At 34.0% G+C, this 14866-nt stretch overlaps 1 protein-coding gene across 2 annotated transcripts in view; it reads right to left on the bottom strand.

Annotated features, from left to right (window-relative positions):
- Positions 1-14866, bottom strand: part of FCHSD2 (FCH and double SH3 domains 2) — a 194331-nt gene that overhangs the window by 64288 nt on the left and 115177 nt on the right. For both annotated transcript variants that reach the window (XM_010989217.3, XM_064492675.1), the window contains 2 exons: positions 12138-12260; positions 1580-1675 (listed from right to left, as the gene is read on the bottom strand). In XM_010989217.3, the coding sequence (XP_010987519.1) occupies positions 1580-1675; positions 12138-12260 (219 nt within the window). The remainder of the gene's footprint in view (positions 1-1579; positions 1676-12137; positions 12261-14866) is intronic.

Here is a 14866-nt window from a genome sequence, read left to right on the forward strand (position 1 = left end):
AAGGCAAGATTAGCTCTAAGGTTATTTCCAGCATTCCTGTTGAGGAAAACTAATGTGCTTTAGACAAGATGAAAAATGAGCAGCTCAATCTTTTCACTATAAAAACAGGAAAAGAAATCCCTAAATTTTAAGGGAAAACGGAAAGCTCCAGTTTATGTATTCAGCAGCCCCTTACACATATATTTGTAATTTTCATCCCAATACCACCCTTCATTAACATGCAAGCCCACACACACCATCCCTCCCACCCTTGCCCCACACCCCCATATACCTCAGCTATGGTCATTCTCAGAGCACTGACAGGGGAGAGCTCAATATCCACCAGTTGGGCAGCTTTTAAACTCTGCCCAGTAAAGATTGCACAAGGACAGAAAACAGCATAGAGTTAGAATTTTAAGGCAAACCGGGACACACAGCTAAGAACATTTAGCACAGTGTCTAGAAACAAAGGTTTAGGGTTGTCACTGGGCTTTGGACGAGTGAGATGAGAGTCACTGTTATTCTGATTTTTCTGAGGAAAATGGGCAAAGATAAAACAATCTCAAATTAGTCACAACTTTTAGTCAAGTTTGGCAAACTTGCCTATACCCTGTCTTCAGGATAATGTCACTGAATCACTAAGCAAAAGCTGATGGATAAAAAAAAAAGGCACTACTATACAATAAAGGGCAAGAGTTAATAATTTAGAGAGAAATGCTGATTTCCTACTTTTCTTTATATAGCCACTAATAGGGCTACTTAAATTTAGTAGGAAAAGTAATGAAGGTAAGGTTTCTATTAAACTGATACCATTAAACTCTGATATCATAAACTCCCCTGGTTTTGATTCTAGGTTTACCAACAGACTTTACCAATATAACTTGACTTCCCTCTTAGCTTGACTACATTGAGAGAATGTATATGCCAACATGTGCTTTCTCACCTTGCAGAAGTTAAATATCTTTTTTTATGTTATCAAATTAGCATTTCAGTTCTATTTTTTTTAAATTAAAAAATGGCAATCATTTTTCATAGAGTAAACTCAAGGATAAAAATGTATGATGTCTGCTTTTAAAAAATTGCCAATTTGGCATTTGTGTCAATACTTTAACATTCTAAGAAATGTGAAAGGAATTATAAAGGGCCTGTAATTTTTTTAATAAAAATCAATAAAAGTATTTGCATGCACATATTCATTATTCTATTTATTAATCCTATTCTGGTTAAAATTTAACCACTAGTTTCTTTGGAAGGGTATACACGTGAATAATTTCATGGATAGAAAGCATAATTTATATCTGAACTGAAAAATATTTATTAAGTATAGTTTCTTCTTACCTCTGTTCAGTTTTCAGATTTCTATTAACTTGTTTTATAATTTAACCATATTAAGCAGAAAGTTGTTAGCATAGAGGTATTGGGTGTGTTAGTCATATTTTAGAAAGGAGAAATGTCACAGTTTCTCTGCATCCTCACAGTTTTGTTGTAAAACTATTGAGACATACTAAGTTTTTTCTGTCTCTCTATTCCAAGGATAATAGTTACTTAAGCACAAACATAGCTTAAAAACAAGTGAAATGAAAATCTGGAATTTCCTTACAGTATCACTGTCACAAGGCTGGAACTGGAAGGGCTGGGGTTTGTGAAATACAGCATTTTCTTGTAAAAACAGCTGAAGATTATAGTCTCGTACCACCTAAAGAGAAAATAAAATAGTTTTAAGTTTTTAACAAGGTTAAAATTTCAATAATTGCATTTTAAAATCTGTAAGGTTTATTCTGCTGCTTTCCAAAAATGAGAAATCATCCAGCACTATGTGGTCAAAGAGATGATAATTAATTTTTTTTTTCATTTTTAGATAACAGTTGTTACCCATATGTCCTATCCTATTTTCTCAAGGATCTAAATTTGGAAAGTACTAGTTTAGAAACTAGCCCAGATTTGGGGACTAGACAGTATGCACTATTTTAAGACTGCAAAAAGATAGTTATTACACGAAGTGCTATTCTTTCTAATGGGGGGGGGGGTGCAACTAGGGAAGCACATTAGTCTCTCAGGTCTCTCCCAGCTCTAGAATTTTGTAGGTCTCCTAAAGTCTGTTTTACGGTGATTGCCATCCACTAGGAAACTGTCAGATAACCTTATCCATAACACAAAGTAGTATTTTTATAATACTTCTTGCTGCGTTTTAAAGGAAGTTATATTATAATTACCATCTTAACCAAGAAATTACCAAGAAAACAGGCTAGAAAGGAATTTATACAGAAGGGGAATTCTGATACAGAGAAAGTAGCAAAACAAATAACACCAAAAGACAGCCATCTGAAAAGAATTCATTACATTATACCCTGGGAAAGAGTGGAGATCACCAACACTTGACAGTGCAGAGACCCATTTTCTACTTTGCTATACTGTTTACCCTTTATTCTTTCATTTGCAGTATATTACAGGTCATTAGCACCTCTGCCAGAGGATGGGAAGAAGAAGGTAAGTAAGTTTAAAGCAGCTCTGTGGCTACAGCTTAGTAGTCTTGGGAAGAGTTTATTAAGGAGATGGAGAAAGTAGGGGGTGTATTTTGCATCTTATTTACCAGCACATCCCAGTTCTCTATTGCTCCCTTGCCCCTCCTTCAACAACCATTTACTGAGAGAGTTTACCAGGCCCAATGTTAAATGCAGAGGGAATACATAGTTGAATAAAGATGAATAAACAAAGTTAGTCAAGGAATTTATAATCTGGAAACCAGGAGAACCAAACAGGTTACACAATTAAAATACACAATGAAAGTATTTAGAAGGTAGTAGGGGAGCACAAAAGATGGTAATATTTAATCCAGACTGAAGAGGTGGGACAGGGTGAGGAGTGGTTGAGAAAATGTGGTCAGGGAAGGCTGGCTGAATAAACATATTCTCAAAGGGAAATGTGTTTTTTTCTTTTCCTGGATTCCAGTTTTAAGCTAGAATAGCCATGTCAGCTCTTGACACAGCCCTGAGAGCCCCACTAGTCACCATGCAGAAAAAAATCTAAGAGGATCATCCTTCTAATTGCCAAACCTTCTCAAGCACTAAAAATCTTCTTATTTTTCTTGAGGGGGAAATTTCAATCTTTTCAAAATTTTAACTTTTTGTTATGGAAAATTTCAAACACATATAAAAGTAGAGATAACAGTATAATATATTCCCATGTACCCATCACCCAACTTCCAGAAACATCCCTTCGTGGCCAATCTTGTTTCGCTGATAAGCCCACCTACCTCTTCCACCCCCAATTATACTGAAGCAAGTCCCAGACATATCATTTCATCCATGAATATTTCAGTATATCTAAAAGACAAGGACTCTTTTAAAAACATACTCATATTAAAATTTACAACCAATATTGTAAAACAACCAGTAAGTGTTCAAATTCCTGTTCAATATTTTTTAGTTTTTCAAATCAAGATCACAATAAGGCCCACACAGTGCAAATGGATGATGTTGCTTAGGTTTCTTTTTATATCTAAGTTTCTTCCTCTGTCTTACTCATCCCCCTTGCAACTTATTTGTTGAAGAAACTGAATTTTTGTTCTGTAGAGTTTCTCACAGCCTGAATTTTGTTGACAACATCCTTGTACTGTTCTGTTTCCTGTATGCCCTGTAAGTCGATGCTTGATTGCAATCAGGGTTTTGTTTTATTTTTATTTTTTGGCAAGGTGGTGTTTACTTCCAGGAGGAGGCTTGCCTCTGACTTGCCTGTTTTTGATATTAACAGCTGTAATGGGCTGAACTGTGGCCCTCCAAAAGACATGTCCAGGTCCTAATCCCTGGAACTTGTGAACATTACCTTACTTGGAAAAAGGCCTTTTGCAGATTTAATTGTTAAGGATTTTGAGATAAGGAAATCATTCTGGATTCTGTGGTTGGGTCCAAATCTAATGATAAGCGTCATTATAAAAGACATACAGAAGAAATCACAATCAGAAGAGGAGCCAATGAGACCATAGCGGCAGAGACTAGAGTAATGTGACTACAAACCAAAATGTCTGAAGCTACTACAATGGAGGAGGTTAAGAAACTGATTCTCCTCTAACATCTCTGGAGGGAGTGCAGCCTTGCTGATCCTTTGATTTCTCACTTTTGGCCCCTAGAACTCAGAGGGAATAAATTTCCGTTGATTTAACCCATCTAGTTTATGGTAATTTGTACAGCAGCTCTAGGAAACTAACAGAACAGACCTATGATCATAAATGCCTAAATCCATTAGTGTTTGCAAAAACTAGAGATTTTTCTATCATTTTATCAAGGCATTCCATCATTCCTTTTTGATTTATTAAACTTTCCAGGTCATTTAGTTACCTTGAGGTATGGTTTGGATAAGGCAAGATAAATGCTTAATTCTTCCCTTTATTATCTAGTTTTCAAATCAAGTTGTTTCCCTAGCAACCTCCAAAGAATGACCAATTATAGCTTTAATGAGTTATTATTATGAAGTCATGAATTTAAAAATATTCAATGCGTTTTCATCAACTGCCATTATTCTCATTATTGATGTTAAATTACCCCATATTTGGCTAGCAAGATCACATCCTGAGTCTTTTTGAGATGATCTAGCAGCTTTGATAGTTTTGATAGCTTTCTTGGTTTCCATTATGAAAAATTATTTAAAGTTTAGCATAAATATTTCATGCCCCAGACCCAGAATCTGTGCTGTTGTCCCCAAAAGTGCCTCACCCCCTTTTTAAGACAGTGGGAGAAAGCACATTGAAAACAAGATCTGTACACTAGAGGTACTGGGTTAGTTACTGTCTTTTCTCTCAAACAATTAATTTTGAAAGGAAGTTGCAAAGGGGTCCTGTGCACCTCCCAATGCTGGCATCTTGCATAACTATATTATAGTGAATATCAAAACCGGGAAATCGACACTGGTACAAAGCATAAAGCTTATTTAGAGATCACCAGTTATACATGCACTTATTTGGGGTTGTGTATGTATAGCGGTCTATGCAATTTTATCATATGTGTAGCTTCATGTAACCACCATCACAATCAAGTTACTTAACTGAGCCATCACCATATGACTCCCCTGTGCTACTCCATAATAACTGCATCTACTTTCCCCATCCCTAATTCCTGGCAATTGCTAATCTGTTCTCTCTCTCTATAAATATGGTATTTCACAAATGGTACCTACTGGAACCATGCACCATATATCTTTCTGAGATTGCTGTTTTCACTCAGAATAATTTCCTTGAAGTTCATCCAATTTGTTGCATGTATCAACAGTTTGCTAGTTTTTAATGCTGAGTAGTATTCCATAGTGTGGTAGTACCACAGTTTGATCCTTTATTCACTAAAGGTCATTTAAGCAGTTTCCAGTTTTTGGCTATTATGAATAAAGCTACTCTGAACATTTGTATGGAAGTTTTTGCGTGAAAATAAATTTTCATTTTCTCTGGGATATATGTCCAATCTCTCTGTAAAGGTGCTACTGAAAATAACTGACACACAACAAACTTGTACATATTTAAACTGTATACTTTCATAAATCTTAACTTACCTATACATCTATAAAAATATCACCATATTCAAGATAATGAACATATTCCTCACTCTCCAAAGTCTCCTCATCCCCCTTGGACTCCTCCTCCCCCATCCCTTCCTGTTCCCCTCTGTCATTCCTTGTGAAAAGTGGTATCAGGCCTTAAATCTCATTACTGATGTATCCTTCAGCAACTAGCACAGTGACTCTGTCTAAAGTACCATTCAATAAACACCTCTATATCTACGACTGAGGTTAAATAAAACATTACCAACATTGTTGAAAATCCATATACCCTCTCTTTATCACATTCCCACCTTCCTTCCTTCTAAAGGAGTGTTCCTCAATCTTTTTCTGATGGTTTTAAATGTATCACCCCACTCCCCATTCCAGGGACCTTTTTAGACATATTTTTCCCCACCACCTTCTTCGATTAAATTATAATACCACATATATACTGTATACATGTGTGTGTATGTACTGTGGCCAACTGTGATATCTAAGATTTTTTTTTTGCAAACTCCCCCTCAATATCCAGAAGCAGTTTTACTCCCTTAGGGAAATACTGGCCCCTCTAAGAGTGCATGCTCCTCTAGAGGCAATCACCCTACTGAATTTTATCATGCTCCTTGTTTGTTTTCCTTTTAACACTGTTATTATATTTGATGTATCTCAAGATGATACTGTTTTTTTGGATATTTCTGAACCCTGTATAAATGGCATCTTAGTGTGTGTATTCTTCTGCAACTTGTTTTTTTGCTCAACATTATATTTGTGAATTTCATCCAGATTAATGCATGTGCCTACAACCTTTCATTTTTATGTGCCTATAGATCTTTTGTTTTTACTGCTATATGGTATTTCATTATTCATCTTACTGTCAGTGGACAACTGGGTTATTTCTAGCTTTTCCTACTCTTATAAAGGAGGTTGCTATGAACATTCTTTTAAAACTCTCCTAGTACACATGTGCCAAGAGTATCTAGCATATATTACTAGGAGTGGAACTGCTGGGTCATAAGCTAAGTGCATTTTTAAATTGACCAGATAATGTCAAATGTTTTTAAGTTGGATGTATCAATTTGTACCCTCCAGGAAAGTTCTAAGCCTCTGTTAATCTATATTCTCACCAACAATCATTCCTGTCTATTTTTGTCAATCTCATAAGTGTAAAACAGAATCTCGTGGTGACTATAATTTCCATTTCATTGATTAACAGTGAGTACAATCTGTATTAGTTTCCTAGGGCAGTCATAATGAAGTATCACCGACTAGGTAGCTCAAACAACATAAATTTGTTTCCTCACAGTTCTAGAGGCTAAAAGTCCAAAATCAAGGTTTGGCAGGTTGGTTTCTTCTGAGGGCCTCTCTTCTTGGCTTGTAGATGACCATCTTTTTCTGGTGTCTTCTTATGGTCTTCCATCTGTGCCTGTAGGTGTTCCAATCTCCTCTTATATGTATACCAGTCATACTGAATTAAAGCCCACACATATGACCTCATTTTACCTTAATAACCTCTTTAAAGGCCCTTTATCCAAATACAGTAACATTTTGAGGTACCAGAGGTTAGGACTTCAACATATGAATTTTAGGGGGACACAACTCAGCCTAAAAAGGCACCTTTTTATATGGTAATAGCTATTTATATATTTTTTGAGGGCGAGGTAATTAGATATACCCTCCTCCCTATAGTTTTTACTCAGTGGGACACATGTTGTATGATGTATCAGCAGTTCATTCCTATTTTTGAACGAATAATATCCCACTGTATGGATACATTGTTATTTTATTTATCTAATCATCAGCTGATCAACATTTAGGATGCTTCCAATTATTGGCTATTATGAATAACACTGCTGTGAACATTTACATATAAATTTTTGTTTAAACATTTGTTTTCAGTTTTCTTGAAGTGGAAGTGCCAAGTCATATGGTAACTCTGTGCTACACATTTTGAGGAAATAACAAACTGTTTTTCACAGTGTCTGCACCGTTCTACATTCCCACCAACAAAGTACGAGGGTTCTAATTTCTCCACATCCCTGCCAACACCTGCTATTTTGTGTGTGTGTGTTTAATTATTAATGCCATCCTAGTAGGTGGGAAGTGGTATTTCATTTTGGTTTTGATCTGCATTTCTCTAATGACTAATAGTTCTGAGGATCTTTTCATGTACTTATTTGGCCATTTGTACACTTTCTTTGGAGAGATGTTTATTCAAGTCCTTTGCCCACTTTAAAATCTGGTTGCTTGTCTTTCATGTGTTGAGTTGTAAGAGTTATGTATATATTCTGAATATTAAATTCTTATCAGACACTTGGTTTGTAAATATTTTCTCCCCCTTTATGGGTTGTCTTTTTCACATTCTTGATAATGTTCTTTGACGCACAAAAGCTTCTAATTTGTTCAGTTATCTGTCTTTTGCTGTTGTTGTTGATTATGCTTTGATGCTAAATTTAAGAATAGATTGCCAAATCCAAGGTCATAAAGATTTACCTCTATGTTTTCTTCTATAGTTTTTTAGTTTAGGTTATTGATCCAGTTTGAGTTAATTTCTGTATATGGAGTGAGATAGGGGTTCAACTTTATTTTTTTGCATGTGGTTATCCTGTTGTTTTACCACCTTTTGTTGAAGAGACTATTCTTTCTCCATCAAACCACTGTGACATCTTGCTGAAATCAACTTCAACAAACTGATGTTTGAGTTTATTTTGGACTCTCAATTCTTACTTAGTTTATACCTCTATCCTTATGTCAGTGCAGTAAGTTTTTAAATTGGGAAATGTAAATCTTCCAACTTTGTTTTTCCTTTTCAATGTTTCAGGGCCCTTTGCAGTTCCATATGATTTTGAGGACTGGCTTTTCCATTTCTTAAAAAAAAAAGGCCACTGGAATTTTGATAGGAATTGCACTGAATCTTTGGATTTCTTTGGGGAATATTGAAATAGTAGTGATATGAAATCTTCCAATCCATAAACATTTATTACTTCCATTTATTTAGATCTTCTTTAATTTCCTTCAGCAAAATGTTTTGTAGTTTTTAATATACAAGCTTTCACCCTCTTCGTTAAATTTATTTCTAAGTATTTATTTTTCAAGGCTATTGTAGTCAGAATTGTTTTCTTAATTTTCTTTCAGCTCATTCATTGATTATAAGTACAGAAACACAACTAATTTTTGTGTTTTGATTCTGTACCTGCAACTTTTGCTGAATTTGTTTATTAGCTCTAGAACTTTTTGTAGATTCTACAGGATCTTCTATATACAATCATGTCATCTGCAAATAAAGATAATTTTTCTTTTTTCTTTCTAATTTGGATGCCTTCTATTTCTTTTTCTTGCCTAATTGCTCTGATTAGGACTTCCAGTTCAATGGTGAATAGTAGTGGTGAAAGTGGACATCCTAGTGTTACTGATCTTAGGTGGGGAAAGCTTTGTGTCTTTTACTATTGAGTATGATATTCAATGTGGGTTTTTCATAAATGCCTTTTATCATGCTAAGGAAGTTCCATTCTATTCCTAATTTGCTGTGTGTTTTTATCACAAAAGAGTGTTGCATTTTGGGAAATGTTTTTTTCTGTGTCTTTTAAGATGATCATGTGGTTTTTTTTCACCTTCATTTTATTAAGTTTATCTTTTTGGTTGGTCTTTAAGGTATTAAGAATGACAGTACTAGACAATTTAATTTCCAAAGAAATACAAAATAACACTGTTACTTTTGAATTGTTAGAAGAGTTGGGTTATGAATTGGAAGAATTTCCTATGCAGACAGAAAGCAAGCACACATAAACAAATGGTAAGGCCGGCAGAACTACCTTTGGAGTTACTACACTAGAGAAAGTATCTGTGACAACATCTGCTTCAGTTACACATACAAAGCATTTCATAAAATATTAAGGATAAAAGCAAGCTTCATAAGTAATTAAAATTAAACAAAAATTCCTAGGGCCAGCTGTTTCCCTTTAGGGGATGAAAAATACAGAGAGCACCTTAAAATTTACAATGTCAGTATAGATTACCCCCAAAATATCTTTCAGAACATGTACAGCTACAATTTTGATATGCGGAAAAAATGATTCTTCTCCCAAAAGACAAAATAATAATGGTGTACAATAAAAACCAAGAGTTTCAAATTTCTTTTTTGATTATGAGATCACTAGGTTGCTTTCAGCAGTATAACAAGAGAAGCATAACAAGTTCTTCATAACAGAAAAGCACATGGCACAAAACTTGGAGGTGTGAGCTCTTCTGGTACTTGGAACAAAAGGGCATATCTCCTAGTTACATCATTCTTATTAAATTTTTATTACTACTACTTTCAATCTAAACATAAGAGCATCTCACTTATTTCTCACCTCTGGGGAGCAAGATACTCTTATGAGTGAACAGAGGAAAATAAAAGCTTATCTCTGTGTCCAAATCAGTTTACACATTTTTAATTCATTTTCTATGAAAATAATATAAGCTAAAAATACAGACAGTAGTAGAGTATGGAAAACACTATGTGTGAGTGTGTGACCTTGGGCAAGCCACATATACTTCCTGAATCTGTTTTCCTCTCTATAAAATGAGCATGATAATACCATCCTCAGAGCATGTGCTTAAAAACTCCCAGAAAATTGGTAAGTGCTGTATAAAATAGTAGCTATTTTTGAAGCTTATGTTTTATTAACTACAGGTAGTATATTCAATCTTAACTATTCTTAGAAAAAGAGATTTCAAAAAATTTTGTCAGGGGACAATCTCTCTGATAAAATCAGAAATGAAAAATGTCACCCTACTCCATACTCCAACACTTAATGAAAACTGGAAAAACTCACTTCTAAATAAGTCATGGATTAATGAGAGGGAAAATGCAGAAACAATTAAAAAGCCCTACTTACATATCAGAGAATGCAGTAAAGTAGAAAGAGATAATTTTTTTAGCTTTAAGTGGATTTACTTGAAAACAAGAGATACTGAAAATATAGACCCTAATAGAAAAAAAAACTTGAAAAAGCATAAGAACAGAAACTAATAAAATAGGAAGAAATAATGAATATAAAGGCAGAAATTAAGGAAATAGAAAACAACACCGAGAAGTAGAGCAAAAGCTGGCTCTTGAAAAACATTAATAAAATAGACTGGTAAGTCTGATCAAAGTAAGAGAGAAAGCACAAACGATATTAAAAATGAAAAGGGACACAACTATGGAGGCAAACAAATTTATGCCTTCAAATTCAATCAATGAAATGACGACTGTAAAACTAACAGTAAAGTGTAAGTTATCAAAATGTACTAAAAAAGAAACAGAAAACCTTAGTGGACCAATAAACACAATTAGATCACTAGTCAAAAATTAACCTCTCCATTAAAGGAACAAAACCAAAGTGTTTTTAGATTTTTCTCCCCAACATTCTCTTACAGAAAATATCAAATGTATAAATATTAAAAAAAAAAGAATTGTCCAGAAACATCCACATACCCAACTACCTAGATTCTTCAGTTAACATTTGTCTACATTTTCTTTCCCATAACTATGCATCTATCCATCCATCCTTCTTTCTATACATCAATCCTTTTATATCTTTTATTGGATCCCAGCGGAGGTAAAAATATGAGAATATAGAAATATGACAGGATTTCAAAGCATCAGACTAGTGATCTTTGTGTTTCCATATTAACTTAACATTTTAAATGTTTTTCTAAAAATAGAATTGGAGCTATGGCACACTGAAAACAAGAATAAGTACACACAGAGGCATTCAGGAAGGAGTCTGTGCCCCTTTTCTTTCTCATCTTTGGATACTGTCTTGTGAGATGGATATCCTGATTCCTTTCCAAACAATTTTCTAAGGTATTAGCCAGTTCCCATTCTCCCTACCAAAAAGAGAATTGAACAGGATCTTTCAAAATAGCAGTTATAAAATGAATGCATTTTTATAAATGTATTCATTCAGTCAGGAAACATTTACTATGCACTTAATTTATCAGAAAGAAAATAAGATTTATTAATCACAGGGACAATTTATCTTCCAAAGGACAGTTTTTTTACTGCAAAAAATTTTAATCTGTCAGATCCTGAAGAAAATCAATTCCATTTATTTTCTCTATACACAGTATGACATGCCAGCAAAGTAGATGGACCTCAACACTTAAATGAAAAGATTTCTATAAAGAATGACAGCACAGAGAAGGCAAGTTAATTTTTTGAAAACAAGATATTATTTAAAAAACCCAAGATATATTATTAATTTCTTTGATTATAAAATGCTATTTATAATTTACCTTTTGTGCCACTTTATTATTCTTCACACTCTCACATGACCTTGTTGTTTTCCCACATGAATGAAATGAGTGTATTCAGATTAATTTGAGTGGAAGATAAAACTCTTAAGCCATTCTTCTCAAAAGCAACATACATGGCAATGGACTAATGTTCTAAGCTAGCCTGTATCATCACCTCCCTTTTTAACCTTCATACCAACTCAATCAAGGAGAACAAAATACCCTCTCACTTTGTTAGAAGGAATAATGTTTCTAGGAAATTTGTCCTTTAAAGCATTCTTCTAATGTCATTGTTACCTTCATTTTGTTTGTACGCAAAAACATTTTAGATTCTAAAATGGATAACATCACATATTGCATTAAAGGTAACTTGCCTTGCTGGAGGTTTCTAACAAAAACTGGAATGTGTTCTGCACAGCTTGGCATGTCTCTAGCTCAGTCCGACTGAAGGCTATTAAATAATCCTTCAGGTGATCATACACATTTCCATCAAGAGCCTGTATTAAGAGGAGTAAACAAAAGCAAAAAATTATGATAAAGCTTTGATACATAATGCTTACTGTGTAAAAGGTAAGAGCAGTTTAAGATCTATTAAGAAAAAATTAATAAAAAATAAATATTGTTATGTAACAGTAAACATAAACCTTAAACAATCACTTGGGAAAATGTTGAATTTCTCTATTAATTAGGAACTTTTAAAAAAGGTAAACACCAATATTGGTAAGGCTGTGGTAACAGGATAAAACTTGGGAGACAAAATGCTTGGGTTCTGATCTTTGCTCATCTTCTTATTAGCTGTGTCAACTTCCATAGTTATTTTATAGGAACAGGTGTGGGAGTCGAATGAAATAATGGATATAGATGATCCAGGCACAGTGCCTAGAAGAGAACAGACATTCAACAAACATTAATCTCTTCTATTTTTTCTCATCCATTATTGGTAGGATTATAAATTAATATACTGGTACCATAGAACAGTCAGAGAGAAAACACAATAAAAATGGTTAAAAAAAAAAAAAGTGACTCAGAAACCCTGTTTGGGGATAGAAACACCAATGTAATATCTACAAAGAGTTTTAAACATTCTTATTTTATAAACATTTAGAGCAAGACTCTTTGAAATTGGAAAAAAAAAAAGAAAAGAAAACCACTAAACATTTGAGAAACGATTAAGTTATGATATACATACTGACTAAAATATATACGGCACCAAGATAAAAGCTGTGGAAACTGTAGAGATGGAAATGTACTAAATAATTTCAGGTTAAAAAAAAAGTAGAGCAAATAGAATACATATGTACATACTAGTAACAAGTATAGGAAAATATATCAATAATGATGATGATGATGATGGTTCTGGGCTCTTGCCAATCAATGAAGATTTTCTTAAAAATTGAAGTAAAATTCACACACCATAGAAGTCACCATTCTAACTAACTATTCTAAAATGTACAATTTAGTGGCTTTTAGTACCTTTACAATGTGTATAACTAATACTACTATTTAATTTCAGGACATCTGCATCACCCCCGAAAGAAATTCCATACCCAATAAGTGATCATTCCTAATTCTCCCCTCCTCCTAGCCTCTAGCAACCACTAACCTACTTTTTATCTCTAGAAATTTGCCTATTTTGGACATAAAAATGGAATCATATGATATGTGACCTTTGGTGCTTGTCTTTGTCATTTACCATGTTTTCAAAGTTCATCAAGGTATTAGTACTTCATTTTATTTTATTGTTGAATATTTCATTTTATGGATATACCACATTTTGTTTATCCATTCATTAGTTGGTGAACATTTGGGTTGTTCCCACTTCTTGGCTATTATGGATAATGCTGCTATCTACATTTGTGTACAAGTTTCTGTTTAAACACCTGTTTCCAGTTCTCTTGGGTATTAGGTCTGCTGGGTCCTATGGTAATTTTATGTCTAACTATGTGAGGAACTGACAATCTGTTTTCCACAGTGGCTGTATCATTTTGCATCCCTACCAGCAATGTATGAAGGTTTCAATTTCTCCACACCCTCATCAACACTTAATATTTTATGGGTTTTTAAAAAATTATTCACATCGTCCTAGTGTTATTGCTGTTTTGATTTGCACTTATCTAGTGACTAATGATGTTGAGTGTCTTTTCATGTGCTTATTGGTCATCTGTATATTTTCTTTCTTTGAAGAAATGTCTACTCAAGTCCTACACTCATTTTTTAATTGGGTTGTTTGCCCTTTTTTTTGTTGAGTTGTAAGAGTTCTTCATATATTTCGATACTTTTTATATATTTGGATACATATATCCTATTAGATATCTGATTTTCAGATATATTTTCCCATTTTGTGGGCTATCTTTTCACTTTATTAATAGTGTCCTTTGATGCATAAAATTTTTTAATTCTGTTGAGGTCTAATTTAGCTATTTTTTTCTTTGGTTTTAGTGTCATTTCTAAGAATCCTCGGTGGGGGTTTTATAGTAAGGAAATTATTTATATGTGTTACTTTGATTATTTCATTAAACTTTTACTATAAAACTGACTTTAAAAAATACACAGCTTCTGTCCCAAAAACATTGAGTAATCTGCACATTCTAGAGAGTTTAAACCACTAGATGGCACCCTCAAGCACTTTAAATATAGGTGGCGCAAATTCCTTAAGATTTCTTTCTGTGAGGTTATGTAATATCCCCAGAGACTGCTGGTGTTAAGTCTGAATAAAAATTCCTATCTTAGAACATGCTTCTCATGAACATGTTAAAAAATGAGCATTTAGCTACTTCTGATAAAAACCTTTTGCCTTAGAAATGGTCTTGGTAGATGGTGATAACTTTGTGTTTTCAGGAAACCAATGGAACATTTTATTTAAACACAGCAAAGGGCAATGTAGGCATCATGAGCTCCCACCCTCAGAGTTTCTGATTCAGTAGGCTAGGGGTAGGACCTGAGAATCTGTATTTTCTAACAATTTGCTGCTGGTTTGGGTACCATACTTTGAGAACCACTGGACTAAACAGTCATTTTAGCTGATAAGGTTGAATGTTTATGTAGACTTAGATCCTGGTGACCCTGTAGAAGCACAGTGGCTAGAGACAGAGAAACCTACTGT

Source organism: Camelus dromedarius, chromosome 12 (genome assembly GCF_036321535.1).
Source record: "Camelus dromedarius isolate mCamDro1 chromosome 12, mCamDro1.pat, whole genome shotgun sequence".
In the NCBI taxonomy this organism is placed as follows: Eukaryota; Metazoa; Chordata; class Mammalia; order Artiodactyla; family Camelidae; genus Camelus; species Camelus dromedarius.